The sequence below is a fragment of the Atta cephalotes genome (assembly GCF_000143395.1).
Source record: "Atta cephalotes unplaced genomic scaffold scaffold00018, whole genome shotgun sequence".
Taxonomy (NCBI): domain Eukaryota; kingdom Metazoa; phylum Arthropoda; class Insecta; order Hymenoptera; family Formicidae; genus Atta; species Atta cephalotes.
Window position 1 is genome coordinate 1,419,448 of NW_012130082.1, and position 18,457 is coordinate 1,437,904.

Below are 18,457 nucleotides of genomic sequence, written 5' to 3' on the forward strand. Positions count from 1 at the left end.
ATATTTAAAGATGATCTTCGTGGAAAGGGATTTAATTTTATTAACAAATATTATCTTTCTACTACGTTCGCACAGTTTCGAAATTAGTAGATAAATCTATTCCAATATCATGATAGTTCGAGAGAAGTGCCTGATAATTCTGGTTCCAAGAAGAATCATATTATTGATTCTACTTATGCGTCCCTTGATTGATTCTTGCGAATGAATAAGCTCGTCACATCTTCGGCGAATCTTCGGAGTTAATTTCTTCTTTCATTGAATCGACGATGTAGTCTCGTCAGCGAAGGAAGAAAAAACATTCGTGTCAATTTCCATCAGTCTTAAACCTTCCGTCTTTTGTTTTTCGTTTTCTTATGCCATCTTATTTGCAAACCGTAATCCACTCTTCCACTGTGCAATTCTGACATTGTACAAAGCAGCACCAGTGAAATTTGCATCTGCATCGCTCCGTTCGTCGTTGTCGTACCACATTGTAGCCTCTACCGCAACATAGATCAGAGCATCCATCTCCGCCGGTGCTGGTCTTGTTACATCTGCGACCAGCAGTGCCAGGAATGTCGAGCGTTAGATCCTGCTCGCAGAAGTTCGGTGATCTCTGGTAGTAGTAGAGCTGATTGGGGAGATCCCGAAGTTTCCTCTTGCGGCCGCCCCCGCGACGTTTCTTCTGTTTCTGTTTTTGCCTCCGTCGTGATCCTCGAATCTTGTTTGACGGTATCACATTGCCCAGATTGCTCTGCGTTACCAATACAGCGTTTCTGAAACGATTCTTCAGGACTTTGCCGACTACTCGGAATTCCGGAACGATTTTCCAGCAAGTTTTCAGTTCACATGACCCGGACATGCCGTGGCACTTGCAGCGTATCTGCATGTTGTTTGCTAATGCCTGCAATTGTGTTAAATTGTGAATAATTAGTCATTACATAAAATAAGATCAGAATTAAAAATTTGATAATTAGTAGTTATTTATTTCTTATCTCCAATGTGAATAAAGAGCATTAATTACATAGGATGTTAATTATGTAAAATACTTTCATATAGAATTTATATATGAAAAATCTATATATGAAAAAATGTGAATTAGTAAAAAAATTTGAATTACTAAAAAATTTTTTATTAATTCATTTTTTCAAAAAAGATCATTTATTATACATTTATCATTATTAGATTTAGACAAAAATAATTATTTTAATATCTCATTTTATTGTCTCATATATTTCCAATGGACTTTTCTAAAAATTTCTGTATTTTCTATCTCAATCACTTATTATTAAAAAATTCTACATCTTTGTTGCATAAAATCCAAATCAATTTCAAATTAGTTTAAGAATCTATGAAAAAAAACCGCGGCCAATCACACTAAACTTGGAGAACATTTTGTATATTGACTGTTCTGAATGATGAATCTGCGCTAAAAAGTTGCTTTCACGTCGGTTGACTTTGTACAAAACGGTCAATCGACTTTTTCATTTGCGTCTGACACGGTCGGGATCTCTTTTTCGTGCAGGGCCTTCGATACAGCGGGCAAAGCAGGCGGAATCGAATCCTTCTCTCAAATTGCGATATCCGCGATGCCGTTGTTGTGACGTTGGCTGAAAAACGCCGGTTCTAACACGCTGTACAAACAGATACGAGTCGTTCGGATGTGTGGGGTGTGCAGAGTGGTCAAGAGGGTAAGAGAGGAGGAGAGGGAAGAGAGGAGGGCCCAGTTTCTTTTAAACAAAGAGGTGTCGCGTACAAAACAGTTAATGAGTCTACGGCTGGGTGGTCCAGCCTGAGGCTTCGTCTTAATAACGTCGAGGCGAGAGAGCGAGCGTGGAGAGGTCCATGAAGGAGGGAAGAGTCAGTCTTTCTCTCTTCCTTTTCCTCTTTCTTTCTTTTTCTCTCTCTTTCAGTTTGCTTCTCTTCGTTCTTCTTTCTTTCTGGCTCCTTTTTCTTTCTTTTATCGCAATGATGGGAGAGAAGGAAGGAGACCGTACATCGCTAAAAAGTAAAAGCCGGAGGAAAGACAGAACAATGAAGAAAGGACGAAGAGAAGCGAATCGCGCGCAAGATAATTTGAAGCTCTCTCACGGACCTACGCATGACGGCGTGCGCGCTACATTATTCGCGAACGGACGCGGCACGCGATTGCGAATTCGCTTCCTCTCAGGATTCCCCGCCGACCATTTAACGGTACATTTCTTGCGCGCGCCTGCTTTAAGATGGCGCATCATTTATCGTGGGATATCATGTGTATATACGAAGACTGTTATAAAAAGATGATAATCTCGTTGTAATAACTTATGTTAAAATGTAGCTCAGCTTTCTCCGTCAATATGATCATTCAATGTTTACAAGCATGTAGCTTATCTACAAAACGAGTAATATACTAGACAGAATATCGCTGAAAACAATTTTATGAGAGCGAAAGACATGAATAGAAAGTTAAACCAAGAGAGAAACTGAATAGTTATAATTAACAATATTTTATTTAATAATTAACAATATTTTTTAATTACGTAATCTGAATAATAGAAGATGCATATAACTTAAAGACTATATAAGAAAACATTAATTTATTACATAATATTCTTCAAATCTCAAAATATATATTTTTAGTTGTATTTTTTTCTCTAATACATTTTAACACGTTGCAATCGAAATGTAAGATTAAAAAAATTTACATTTAGATTAATAATCTTATATTAAGATTATTAAAAGAAAATACGAGACATGACATACTTCTTTTTTTTTCAAGTTTGTCATTAATGTAAATATGCTCATATCCGAAGTATAGCGATGTCGAAATTGGAAAAAGTAATGCTTACCAAACGACCAGCTTGATTATTGTGTAGATTCACAGTAGACTGTATGTCGCCGGCTTTCTCCCGCGTGTCTAGGAACTGCCTCGAGAATTCCATGCCGTATTCGAGGTTGTGAGAGCAACCACCCCACTTAAATGTGATGTCTCTGGTAGTCGTCGGCGGATTATCCATATAGTGCAAAGGATCGCAGCTGCAAGAAAGCAGGCGGCCCATACTGCAGGCACGAGCCACATTATGAGCCACACCAGCTGCCGAAATCGCGTAGGCGAATGCCGTCTCTCTATAGCCTGTAACAGAATGTGATCGATAATTAACCACTATATTTTGTTCCATTCTTCTTTTGCTAAAACTGTCAAAAAATAAATCATCCCTTCCATGATTTATCTTTTAAATTAATGTATGAGGTATCGCATTTTTTCATATTAGTTCTTTACATCTTTTGGTACATTTCCTAAACAAAAATTTCGAGGTTTAAATAGTTTTTTCATTAAACGATTGCAGATTTAGGAATGTCTTATTATTAAATTTTAGAATCGCAAATGGGTAATAGGTCGATTTAATTTATCATGTTATGTTGATCTTTTGATGTAATAGAACCAATGCTGTAATATAATATAATAAAATTGGGATCATTAGGTATTCGTAAATAATTGTTCAAGATAAGATGCATTGAAGTATCGGGGAGACACTCGTATCTCAGTTGTCTCCGTTAGCAAATTGCTGATCGTCGTCAATGACACCGTCGAACACGACATGGATAATATACGCAAGGCTGCGATATCGTTCTCTCTCCTCTTGTGGATAAAGGCAGAGATCATGAAACAGCGGGACACCGGGGAAGCCGAGCTTCCGTAGAAGGAACTTCGGTAGCGAGTTCGGGACAGAACGAAACGATGGGCCGACAGACAGACAGCCATCAGGCGCAGTTCAGAGGTAGATTATTCAGCCGTCCGTCAAAACAAAGTGCGGCCATCAGCAGCGGCGGCCGGCGGGCATCCACTGTCCGCATGTATAAACGATCTCGCGACGGGGTGCCTGAGGGGGGGCAATGCGATGCCAAACTCCGTCCTCGCGAGAAGTCTGTGAACAAATCGCGATTTCTCGCCTGATTCTACGCGGAAATTGTAAACTGCCGCGAGATACCGTCTAACTTTAGCAACAACAACATAATAGCTTGAAGATAAGCACTGACTTTTTTAACTTTTATTGTTTGGTTAGAATTTTCAATACTTGACACATATTTTTTTTCATTGCAATGTATATTTTTAGTTTTATCACTTTTGGATCTTTTAATTAAATATTTTAAAATATTTTATAAATGGATGTAAATTTATATTCTTGGAGTATTTGAAGGGGACGAAGACATGAACGAATATAAAATGGAAGTTAGTATTTCGAAAAAAGAGTTAGTTATTGGTTCACTGTAATAAGTAATGCGATGTCGGATGTGGTTTTTCTGTGAGCTCTCTTCAAGGTCTCCCAGAATCTCTGAGACATCTTTCAGACTCGATTGACAGACGGCCATTCGCGAAACTGCTTTGGTGGCTGCTCAACTTACAAACGATACGACGCACTACTATCTTTGAATTACAAGAATACAGGATAGAATATTTTTTTTCTCATGATTACATTATTTTTTTTCATCGCATTGATATATTCGGAACTTATTTGGACAATTTTAAAATATTCATATTAATATTAAAAGTTATAAAAGAAGTTAGAAATTAATATTAGAAATTAATATTAAAGAACTAAAAATTTAAAGACATTTAATTTTTATCAGCATTTTTATATTTTAATTCGCGAATGGATAAATAATTGTAGAAATTAAGTGAAAGAAGGTATATAAAACATTTATAAAGAAATTACATGAAATATTCATTCTAATTGTGTAAACTTTGAATGCATAATAGAATATCATATAATAGAAGTTAAAGCATTTAGTATTTACTAAACTAATAAAATTCTAGTTCTCTCTATTAAAATTCTTCTCTAGAGTTAAACTCTAGTTCTTTTTTTGGTTCCTATTATATTGAGATACGATATAAGCTACGAATATGAATGATAATGAAAGATTTCTTTAGTCATTGTCAACTGTTTCTAGATTATTCGACGAAATGAATCCAATTGGATCGTTACTCAATGTAGGCAATCAGACAGCTGGCAGTCGATTACGTCGTTCTTCGTCAGCAATGTTAAAAAGACTTCTTCGTGAAATCCGAAGATCGTCTAAACGACCGACTAAAGCATTTCTTCGAGATTCCCCAGACTGATAGGAATGTCGGGGTTGAGAACCAGGGTGGATCTACTAGTTTTCGACGGATACCATCGAACTCGATATTGTGGCTTGATGCCCAGAATGCTAGTTTTGGTGCCGAGAATAGCACGTCTCTCAATGGAATGAGATGGAATGAGGGAGGGCCTTTTATGTGGTTTTACAGTAGAAGAGGTGGTTCGAAGCTTCTGCTATATACGGGTATTGGCAGCAACTGTTTTATAATGCAGATAGCTACCGTGCCGCGAGATCGTTGTTTCTCGACAGTGAGAGGGACGGAGGGAGCGTGTAATAAATCCTCCGCGGGTAGTTGTACGTCTCTCCTCTTACCGGACAGTGGAGAACCCAAAGTGGAAGATAGGGAAGAATCCCGAGGAACGCGATTTCTGCTCCCTTCGTTTCTCGTCGCAGCAGTCTTGGTGCAGCGACGTAGTGACGAATGGTACACAGGCCTTGCGCTACTTCCACGTGTCAGATCCAAATCGTTATTTAGATAACTCAATAGATAGTGTTCGAGGGAGGTCTTGCGAAGACATGCGTATCTTTTGAATGCAATTAATCCGAAGACAGAGATATCAAATAAATTCTACAGATATCAAGTTTGTTCATTTATTTTTTCTTTTAGCTTTTCGTCGTATCTTTTCTATTTTTTAACTATTATCAATATAATACCATCTAGATGTTCTAAAGATAAGTGAAGTACTTACAATATATTTTAGAATTACTTATATAAAATATTGAAAGAAGATTATTTTAAGCTTGTTAGTTATTGCTGTATTTTACGCTTGATAAAATATATAGAGAAGTTAAATAATTGAAGGCTGCTGTTCTTTTATTACTGTTGTTTATCCTATTCGTTAATATTTCATCGTGATAAGTCAAAAAAAAATTTTTATATTTTTGTGATATTGCCGCACGATTATTAATTATTACAAACTATATCGTTGTTATGTAAATAATATTAGTTGAATTGCTATTTACATATTTAGATGACTTAGGTCCAGTTGCATCAACGTTACTTTAATTTTAAGCGAGGCTTAAATTAACTCTCTTTGTTTCTGTCTCTTTTCGGTTTTAAAACGAGATAGAAAAAGTTTTAAATCTCGGTTAAAGTCAAAGTAAGATTGGTGCAACCGGGCCTTAATAAACAATACGCTAGATAGATAATTATATTGTAATAGATATTGTAATATAAGAATGTTAGTATCCTTTGTGCTTTTAAAGTATGAATAAATCCAAATGTAAGAGTTGTTTATTTAATTAATGACATTATTTTCTTTGATTCAAGAGAAGAGTACTATTTATCTATTACTTCTATGGATTACTTGATGGCTCTTTAATTAATACAGAAAAAGGAAAATTGATTAGTTAACTTATGGGTAATGTCTGATCTTTGATTTAATAACTTATTTATTTACGAGCTCAATTTATGGAATCTCTCGACGTTAGAATTCAAAAAGAGTGACCTGAGTTGTGATCTTAAAAATAGAAAAAAGAATCTTCACTTTGATGTTTCCATATTTATATCTATAAATCCAGTTTTCGTGAAGCATCGTGTCAGTATGGGGAACGCGACAGCCGGTCCGATCTTCTTGTGTGGGCCCTACGCTGCGGAGCGGTCGAAGATCGGTTCCGTGTACTTTTCATAATACATTAAGTCGTTTTGCTGAAGTCCGACGAAATCGTGACGATAGGCGAGAGAAGCTAGGATCGGAGAGGGGGGGGGGGCAGGGTAAGAGCAACGAGAGGGCAAGAGAACCGTGTCCGAGTGACTTGAGCTATGAACAGCTCTTCTCGAGACCCGAGGCCCAAATTTGACACGGTGGATTTCTCAAACGATCGCAGACCATCTCTCCACCTGGCCACCGATATCTTAAAAAGGGACAGTGGTTGTTAGTCGCGCTTGCTGAGGTATAAGTTTCTCGGAAGCTATTGCCCTCTGACTCGAAAACCAAAATCTAATAATGGTCGATCGGTTGTTGCCAATGTTACGGATAATCAGCGAATCGCAAATCTTTTACACTTTGGTGGCGACGAATACGAGGAAGTTTTTGTGCGTGAACATTCGCGAGTGATGCAGCTTTGTACAATGAAGAACATTGTGTCTTTTATGTAAAGATCAAATGTTTAATTAGTAACTTTATCTAACATAATTTACTTGTTTTAACTTTCCATTTTTTAAACATTTTATGTTTAACAAACCAAAGAGAATTAACATAATGGAACTAAGATGGTTTACCTATTTCGCGATACGCAAGAAAAAGGATTGTACTTGTAAAAGAGTAAGCTTCGTCTTGTTAGAATTCTATGATCGGTCGGACGGGCAGCTTTACATAACTCTCGAAAAAGTCGTGGAATCGACACCTTCTCCTGTCTCGCGAACAAGAAAAGGCGTACCGATCCATGGAAGCAGATAACGAGGGGCCGGTTGGGAGAAACGGGCCCCCGGGTCTGCGGACGCGCTTAAGTTTTCAGGTCAGGTGCGCCCGATGTCGCGCTCTCGCGCATTCGTCCGACACGATATATGTTTCCTCTTGCGGCGCACGTACACGCCACGACGAATTTATATGTCACACCGGAATAGGCCGTGGGGGCAGGGTCTTCTTATGGAATTGGGACAGGTTTTCGGGGTCTGCCGCGGGTAGGTTACATCGTGCGCTTTGATTTAAGGAAACGCGTCGTCTCGCCTCGCATCACCTACACCGTCCCGTCAACGACGTCGTAAAAGATTCCACTTTGTACCCTTCAAGGAACTTGTACGCGATAATTATATACGATGAAAAATCGCCTAGAATTTTTGTAGATTTGTCAAATACCATCATGGAATTTTTCGATTGTAATATTTAATTATCTAACGTGTTCTGTGCAATTTGTACACAGAAAAAAGGAGTCTGGTAATAACTATCAAATAATTTCAATTAAATGTTCCATTAATAAAATAAAAAATAATTTTATTTATCTAAATATTTAATAAATGTTATTAAATACAATAATATAACTAATCGTTAATTTGATAATAATTACTAAATATGTAGAAAAGTAAAGTTATTTTTGGTTATATTAACCGAACTTGATTAAAATTATTTCATTCAACATTTGATAGCTATTAACAGATTCTTCTTTTATATTGTATGTCTCGAATATACGCGTGTAAAGTTTTTATTTTTCATAGCTATATTATGTTACTAGATGATCACCATATATATATTTTATATTTTAAAAATAACAAAATATTTTATTATAACAAGTGTAATCGATATTTTTTTGTAATAATTTCTTTATAGGCAAAACGAATTTACATTTGTTCTGTATTATTTATTATGAATAGATTAATTTCGTTTATAGTATTCTTCTAAAAATTACTTAGAATATTTATCTTTGAAATTATACTATTTTAGGGAAACTAATGTTCGCATTATAAAAATTTTTGATTGCATATTATTTTTTATAATTCTAGTAGTTTATTTTAGTTTCTTAACGGAATCTTATATTTCGTTTATTTGTATTTATAGTGCGAACCGAGACAAATTTAATGATCCAGGAAACATTAATACGCCATTAGTGAGAAGGTAGATTATTAATCACGAGTTCAGATCTGATCAGATAATTTCGCTCGTTAAATATTCTTAGTGGAGCGTCGAATGACTTGACATTCAGTGCGATTGACTCGCGGATCTGAGTTTTAATCTCATACATGATTTTTCGCGTTTAAAGAGCCAAAAATGGCTTCATCTAGTGATTATTAAGAGAAGTCACCAGCGCCGTAAAGTCAACTAGGGAATAATATGAATACGAAAAGTATTAATAATTAAATGATGAATAAATTGGGCAAGTAGAAATCGGCGCTATAAGTGTGCTTAAGTAACTAAAATTGTTCAATAATATATTTTAGCAATTTCAACAAATCAATAACGTTATTAATTTGAAATATATTATTGGATTATATAATTTTAGTTACTTAAGCGCACCACTTACACAGCGCCGATTTCTAATTGTCCAATTTACTCATTTAATTATTATTATTATAAGGAATCTTACTTTTGTAATTATATACGAAAAGTATTCTTAGTATATACCTCGTTTAAGAAGGACACTGCTCTGTTGAGTTCTGCTGCTAGGTGTGAGTGACGAACAGTTCCACCTGTGCCACATGAACTGATTTTGACATTCGGATATGGCAATTTGTAGCCCTTTGATCGCGGCTACGGTGACATCGGGATTTCTATGGCAAAGCTCGCGTTGATCCTTCGTCAGTCCTGGAATGCCGTTACAAACGACAGCGCTGCCACTCACCCAATCATCCACTGAGTTGCTCATTAGACAAGATGCGCTGAAAAAGATAGCAAAGTGATAATTGGCGCGTGAATAATCGTTGATTTCTTCGATTACAGTTATCATTAAAGTACTAGACTATAATAATTAAATATGCAAAATTAGACAACTTTTTTTTTTAATCAAGATTAGATGAGCTGAAAAATATAATATGACAAAATAAACACATCTTCTTCTACTTTTACGATTAATACAGAAATAGTACAATGTGCAATTCGATAATATGGCTATGTTATTTTAAAGTTATCTATTTGAAAAATAAAATTAATATCATATTACGTGCATTCAATTTTAATCACAAGTTCTGAATGGCGAGGCTATGTAATTTTTCATCATCATTAAGATATTATCATTTTGTTTTATTTTTGAAACGTCGTTCTTTCGATGATTAAATGGAAGTGCAAATATATATAAAAACGCAATTAACATCTTCGCGTCTTTCCTGGAAAATTTTGCAGAAGAAACTTGTATGTTATAAATTATGTCATATATTTGATTTGTCATAGATTTTTGCGAAATTTTAATAATTCTTTAATTATGTTAAAATATATACATATGCAAAAAAAGATATCTTTGTAGAAACTAACAGAGAATGAAAGTGTGTGATGAGCTACAAGTATTTCCCGCCAAGTTATAACTCGCATTATAGTCTTACTCTTTTCATTGTAGTTACTTCTCTTTTCAGTTGCGAACGTACATATTAGTTTAGCGTATGTCGAGTGTAATTAGTGACGATGTGCGGAAGCAGGGAAGCAGCCGGTCAAGCTCGCCACCTGGTTAAACTCGCGAAACTGATTATCGTTGAGTTCTTCACTGATAACGGTGTGTAAGCAATTACACTATGGATAATCATCGGTATTGAGATACTAGAAAACATCGATGTTTTATGATGAGCATGAATAGAGAGAATACTCTACTTAGACTCTTTTCTTAAATGAACTCGGTTTAATCCTTTTGATTACTTATAAAATTTTATTTCTACTTGTAACGAATTTTAAAAAATAACAATATTATTTTCTAAAATTTTTATTTTCATTCAATATCTTACACTATAAAAACAAAAATAAAATGTTAATTTTAACTTAAAGACATATTACGTCCATTATATATAGTGGACTTAACTCAAAAATGTTGATTTTAACATTTTTTTTGCATGTTTCAAAAAATTTATCATACGTATATTTAAGTTTAAAATTAAAATTAACATTTTATTTTTGCAGTGTATTTGTATTAATGATACAATGGATAGATTTCAGCAAATCTATTTAATTAGCGATTAAATGGACAGTACCGATGTTTGTTTTTAAACAGCAATTTCTAAATTTCACACTTGGAATGTTAATGGAAATGCTTGTGCGGAGGTACTGAATATCGAGAGTTGGTCCAGCTTGCATCTTCGAATCTGTAAGGTGCAGCACTAATCGCGGCAGTCTGGAGCAGGTTTTACGGTCGCGCGCGGGTACTTTCGCGCACGCGTGCACCACACGCGAGCGTCCGTTTTCCTTCAATTTTACGAGGCCGAGGTCAAGAGGTGCAAACGTTTTTAAAGAGTCGATAAAACTGTTTCTATCTTGCCGTCTGTTTCTGCCATCGCGCTCCTCGAAGAAGAGATGGCAGAAGGAAAGGCCCATACGTTCGACCCTCCTTCCCATCCCCCGTTCGGTCGCGATAACGGCATCCATCTCTTGGAAGAGAAGCTCTTAAAACGCTATCTTAAGCGACGGCTGCTGCCTAATGGCCGCGTATTACGGCGTACCGGGTGTTAATTAATTTTGAGGTGAAAAAAAGAAACAGCAGAAGCGAGCGTGCGTGTTCTATACACGGTCTGGGTCGCGTGTATTCGAGAGCGTGCGTTGGTTCATCGAGAGAGAGAAAGGAGGGTTGTTCTTTCGCTTTATTTCATCGTTATAAGATCAGAATCTTCGTTTCCTGTTACCGCGTGCTTTACCAAAAAAATACACCGTTAGAATTTTTACTATAGCATTTTTTATTGTCTGCCGAACATATTTACAGTTAGTAAATAATAAGCCATAAACCGAACTCTTTTATCGAATTCTGCCGGATTAATCTACCGCTCTCTCGGGCGCTGCCCTTTCTTTGTGTGTGAATTGCTTTTGATCCTTTACAATTTTTAAATTTTATTATATTTTAAATATATTTTAAAGTTTTCGATAAATTATTTTTTAAATAAAAAGAATTATGAAGAATATTTTAAGTATTTTAGAAATATCAAAACGCAAAAATTATTATAAAATTATTTTATTTTTTACAGCAATTTCTTTATAGCAATCTGTTCTCAGAAGTATAAACAGAAAAAATTAAATGGCAAATTTAGAATTCTCTCGTAAAACATACAATTAGAATAACTAAATAATTATCCACGCAGAATAGTTTAAAAATTAACATAAATTGTTAAAACATGAATATATGATCAAAGTTCTCCTTCGATTATTGGAAGATTGGCCAGCAGCGCGAAAAAATCGCCTTCCTCACGATCATTAATCTGCTCGTAGCATTTCGAAATAGTTTATTTTTTCCTTAGAGGGGTCCTCGGTGGAGTCGTAGGGTTCTACAGGATGTCATGGGCGGGTGCAAGGCTCTTCGTGGGTCGTTTGGTTATCTGCGGGTACAAATTAGTGGACGAGCTTCTTCTAAAGTAAAAGCTGTGTATAGCACCCGCGTGAACGAAGAAAGAGGAGCAAGACGAAGAAGTCGGCGACAGCGAATTCAAGGAGGATAGAGGAAGGAGAGGACACGGGGAGAATGGGCATTAATAAGAAGAAAAAGTAAAAAGGTCCTGATGCGATACTTCGTAGTGTGGGAAAGAACGATGTAGAAGGGGGAGAGGGGTTTTAGGGTCGCGGAGGTTATTGAGAGCTCCCATTACCGGTACACCGTTGCACCGCTGCTATCTTTCGCGCTATTGATGATCTACCGAAAGCAGATTAATGATCTTAACTCTCCCAACAAATTACGGAAGACACCGCGTACCTGCAGAGGAAGTTGGATTGTATCAAGAGATTCCTTTCGCTACCTCTCGTCTCGGCTTCCCCGCTCGTGCATGCGTCTCACTTCGCGAATAAGAAACGAGCCGGATACGTAAGATAATTATTTTACTGAACCTTTTAAAGCAATCGTTTTGTTGAAACCGCAAATTTTTGTTTATTAATCAGTATGATTATTATCAAATTTATATTACTACGCAGATTATGAATACTCGGTAAATTTTTAATCTATCGAGAACAATTTTTTAAAAAATGAATGATGAAAAATGAATGATTTGTTATATATGAAGTTTTTTACAAGAATTTCTTTTTATTACGTTTATAGGTATAAAATAAATTTTAAATAATATTTTTCAAACCCCAATAAAACTACCATAAAATTATATTGCAATTAAAAGGATAAAGACACTTAGAAAGATGATTTTTTAATATAAAATTATAAATCATAATCGTAAAGAATTAAGATATAACTAATCTAATATGTACTAATGTTTATTTATGCACACAGCACGTTGTGTATTGTTAATTCTTATGGACTAAATATGCGATTATTTCGTCACAGTACCGATTAAAGAATGAGACGTTAAATAAATTAGAGATCATTTATGAAATATCAAGCTTTCAATTAAAAGTTGCGTGTGTTTAAAATTGCATTTAAAGGCTGAAGTAATAATTAAAACGCAATAAGATCGATTTATTGCACAAACAATCAGCAATGCGCTTTTACCAGCAACCGTTATAGTTTCACTTCGTGCTCGATCTCGAGTGCTCTGAGAATCCACTGGGCAAATCGCAGACGAGATACGTGAGCGCGTGTCCCGCATTTTTGCAATAATCTAAGGGGTCGCAGAAGAATCCAAGATGGCGACATGCACGTGTTTTATTTAATCCCTCCTTCCCTTTTCGTTCTGCTCGTGGAGATGAGAGAGGAACACGGCACGGAATTTCGCGTCTAATGGGATATACTCAGTGGAAAGAGAGAACTCGCCTTTTTTCATGATCCCGCGAGAATACCTGCGGTAGATATCGTGGTGCCTCGCTCTTCTCTCGATCTTATGAGAGTAAATCGATTTCACGGCGAGTACATTGTCGGGAATGCGATAGGCTGCGAATTACGTTCTGCAGATGGTATCTAGCGGCGTAAGTTATGGCGACCTGTAACTTAGCGATAAAACTGGATTCTCATCTAGTTCGTCAATTACTAGCGATCTCATAGAGCACTCGTGTTAAATCTCCATTTGTTAATAAACATTCAGGATTCCGCTATTTTCTCTTCGATATAATATGAATTCCTTGAAAATGATATCATTTGAAGTCGCGAGTGTTTAACCGCGATTTAACCGCGAATTATAATTTAAGTTATCATATCTGCATATCTAGATTTTCTTAGAATGATTTCTTAATTTTTAATTGTATACTTCACTAAAAACTAATATTTAGTCATAATAGATTTTTATAAGTTGATTATATTTAGTTTATATTAAGTTGACTATATTATTAAAATCAATGTGAAATTTAAATTTTGAAGTTATATATATTAATACACTAATATATTCACATATTATTTTATAAAAATATTCTAACTTCATAATGATAAAATAGAAGAAAATAGGCTACGAGTCAATTTTCTTAAAAACATTTAATATGTGAAAACAAAACGAATGTTTCGACATCGATCGGGTTATTATCAATGTTCGCGAATAGATATTATATATTAATAATAAAAGATGTTAAATTAATAATCCGGTCAAACGCATAAAATATAAAATCATAAAAATGTATTCAGTCAATATATAATTCAGTCAATTCTAAAATTAACAGTGTAAAAATTACTGTTGTGTAAAAAAGTATTACATCATTGTTTTGTCGATATATTAGAAAGAAGTGTGTATACCTATGATAAAAATTGAAATGTGATGCAATAGAAGGAGACTTTTAGCAGTATCGCGATAGAAGTCAGAGAATTTTTTCTAATGTTACAATGAAGTCAGAGAATTTTTTCTGACATGTAATTGTATTTAACTAGACAAAATTCTCTGACTCTATCGTAACATTAGAAAAGATTCTCTAATTTTTATCGCAATACTGCTAAAACTCTTTTGACTTCTATCGCATCACATTTAATTAATTTTTATCGTCGATATACATTTCTAGAATATCGACAAAACAATGATATATGACGTAATACACTTTACATAACAGTAAATAATTTTTACACTGTTAATTTTAGAATTGACTGAATTATGTATTTTTATGATTTTATATTTATTGCTTTTGATCGGATTATTAATTTATATAATATATTTATATAATATATATTTATATCTATTCGCGAATCATTGATAATGATTCGATCAAAATGTTCGTTTTGTTTTCACATTCAAATATTAAAAGTTTTTAACAAAATTGGCTCGTAGCCCTTCTATTTATCATATCTTTTTATCATTGTGATTTTATTTTTATAAAGTCATATTATAATTAATTTATAATAAAGTATTACTTTATACTAATTTTTACTTTATACTAATTGTCTAATTAACTAGTTAATTAATGAATGATTTGTGTTCATTAATATCTGCCATGAAAAATCTAATATAGAGATTGTCATACTATATTTTTATCTGAATAAAACTGGAAAATATTTTGAAGTTTGCTGGATTTTTAATGTATACATATACATAATAAATTTTATTAGTAAGATTTGAAATAGGTTTAGCATATTAAATTCTTTCATTATACATTTTCTTGTTATTTTTGTTTGTGATATAAAATTCACATTGTACAAAAATATATGCATTGCGACGTAATCAGAGAAAGCCGCGTACACGCGTGTTAAAACGTTAATGACGCGAACCAGTTTATTGACTATTATATCATCAGAACCGTAATTCAATGCCGTCCTGTAAGTCCGGCTCGCATAAATGCGCATATGTGAACATATATATATACGTGGATCTACTCACACACGTGAATGCACGTTCTGTTCCCGGATGCTAGGCATAATTATTTACAAGAAGCTGCATGGGTCTCAGAGAAGAGGCTATTGAAGCCATCACCATTGACGAAGAATCGTTCGTGTGTATATATTTTGAGAACCTGCAGGGAATCATTGGCGATTATCTAGTATGATATCACATTCTGAACATTAACAAACGAGGAATGTATCACGAAACTCCACGATTATGAAATTAATTACTTGACACGATTATACGCGTGATATCGGATTTTATGATTATAGCATCTGTAATTGAAAGTTTTTATTAAGCGGTGATCTTGTTGTTTATCAACGTAATGATTTTATAATAAGAATCTTGAGTGTATAAGTTGATTATATTTACACCATATTCTTAGATCGACTTATACAATAGGTGTCCTTGTTTATCCTGTAGATTAAACAAAGCCTATCGTATAGATCGCAAATTAAACGCACGATGTAAACGTAGTCAATGAGAAAGAATGTTATTATGGTAATATATGTTTTTAATGTAAAATATATACCAACAAGTCCGCTCTAAATCAGCCAACTTTCTTGGCTAATAATTTTATTTAAACTTATGTGTATCATTTTGATTTTTGATTTTGATTTTGATTTGACTTGAGATTATCTACTATTCTTGAAATAGTTACAAAACTTTTTAATAAATTGTGTAATAAATTGTATGTTTATGTACATTTGTACATTTGTATGTCTCTGTCTGAGGTCGTATCAAAGCAATCTATTTTTCAATCTGCAAGTTGCCTGAGAATCGTCGTCGTTTCATCGGTACGCTTTTCGCAAAAAAAAAGATTCGTTCAGGACGATCCTGGTGCACAAGGCGCGATTAGTATTACGGAGAGCTATAATAAAGATCGCAGCGGGATTCATTCTTCGTGATGCGGAGCTTGGTTGGAACGGTCTATTTGCACTTCGTCATTGTGCGCCTCTATGGAACCGTCGATACGACCGCCGGGTCGAAGAAGCGCACCCTATTGATGGATTCTTTCCGCAGAGACAGAGAGAGAGTCAAGAGAAGAGGTGCATCAGGAAGATGCACTGTGAAAAAAAGAGGGCGAAGAAGTTGGCCGTGCTACCGCGCTCGTAAATTTTTCTTGGCGAGATTAGACACGGCGAGCCTGTTCCTCGTTGCAGCTTCTCCTCGGTTGTCCTGTAGACATTGTCGTGTATTTTCCATCGCGGAGTGGACAACGTGCATTTCGTGAGTGAGTTCGCGATTTGTAGCGCTCCGTCACAACGGACGGACAAAGCGGGCGAGAGTGACGTTTTGACGTCTGCATTATGGTGCATCGCGGCGCATCAGAGTATCGTGTGGACCAAAGTACGAGACAGAACAGACACTCCGGAAGACTGTTTTCACACGACGACGCTCAAGTATGAAGTGAAAGGGGAGAAAGAAGATGAAGAGAATGAGAGAAGGATATACTTAAAGGATCGTAGAGACACGCGCGCGTGAATTGCTAGTCAATCATATATAGAATAAGGTGCTTGAGCGAAAATAGATGATGTTACAACGAATATATAACGTTAATAAATTAAGCTTAAAATGGCACATTTCGATATTAATTAGTTATTTTGCAAATGTGATATGTATAAAAACATTTTGTATTTTAATCTAAAAAAATATATGATATACGAAATCTTATATACAAAAGATGTGTATATTAAGACAATATTTTATATGATATATTTTATATTTTTAAATGGAATTAAAAGATATTTACTAAAAACTATTTTATCTATTTCCGTGGATATCAATGACATGATAAAATATCAATGATTTTTATAAACGTATTTAGTAAATCGTATAAATGTATTTAGTTAAATCTATGATATTTTACTCTAGTAATTATAATTATATGATGTAATAAATTAGAACGATCATGATTAAAGTATGAAGTTCTTTTCAATTTGAGCAATATAACTTATATGGGATGAAATAATAAATAAAAGAACTGAAATCAATATGTAAATTTCTATCTCTCTCTTTAAAGATAATAACGGTAAAAAATTGAAATGTATATTTATATGTACTATGATTTTTATCGCTAGCATTAATGTTCCTATAAATAATATTTTAAAGACATTAGAAAAAATTAAGAAGTTTTGATCCTTAATCGTTAGATCATCAGAATCATAGAGATATTCACCGGCGATGCTCGAAAAGAATTAGCAGCAGGGCGACGGTGGGACCGATCCTGGTAGCGATCCTGGATGGCGGTCCTTCGTATGCACGTCCTGTACGAGATGGAGGCATCCTGTCATCGCCCCGAGGTCGTCTTCTCTTCTTTGCGCGGTTTGCCCACTTTAAAAGAGTTGAGTACGACCCTTCGTCCAGGGTTGCACACCCCTAGCACCCGAACGGAAGGACCCTTCGTTCGAGATGATGCTGAAGCTGCTCCCGTTCTTTATCTCCCTTCCTCTCTTCGTTTTCCTCGCTCTTTCTCTCTCACTCTCTCCGCGTTCGCCTTTCTCTTTCTCTCCTCGTATTCTCCGGTCCCTCTCCTACTCTTCTCGCCGCGGTGCCTGTGATCACCAGTCTGGCACGCGTCGAGAACTCCTCCTCGCCCCGGGCACCGGCGCTTCTCCTTTGACGTTCCGTACGATTCGAGAGCTCCCAGTTTTGCTGCTTCGAGGGTGCGTTTCGAAAACTACCCCGAGACAATATTCTGCGACGATCGAACGATTCATTGAGCGTATACTCGTCTCGATTCTGGCTCTCGTTGCAATTTATTATATTATGCGTCGGCTAGCTGGATGATGAGACTCGTTCTCGATGTGTATTTACTTTCGCTATCCTTTGATGAACCACTTACGTGTAAGTTCCCAGAACAGTCTTCGTTACATTTATCAAGAGTGAAAATTTTCGAAGCGGCTTTGCTCAATCTTATTAAATACACTTATCTCTTTGGAGGACAAATACTGTCGAGGTATATGGTGAGGTCACTGTCACTATAGTCTTTGTTGCACCGGCTTTATTCTTTATGTCTTTGGCATTTTCTTCGGTGCTGAAGTATGAATGAGTACTCCAACATAGTTTGCCTTT

General features: G+C 35.3%; 1 protein-coding gene across 1 annotated transcript; it reads right to left on the reverse strand.

Annotated features, from left to right (window-relative positions):
• Nucleotides 1-361: 361 nt before the first annotated feature.
• LOC105618732 (protein Wnt-10a) lies at nt 362-17,668 on the reverse strand. The gene is made up of 4 exons (XM_012200262.1): nt 17,562-17,668; nt 9,156-9,409; nt 2,808-3,091; nt 362-883 (listed from the first exon to the last, which is right to left on the reverse strand). Exons 1-4 carry the CDS (start codon nt 17,666-17,668, stop codon nt 362-364), a joined length of 1,167 nt encoding a protein of 388 aa, XP_012055652.1.
• Between the last annotated feature and the right edge of the window lie 789 nt (nt 17,669-18,457).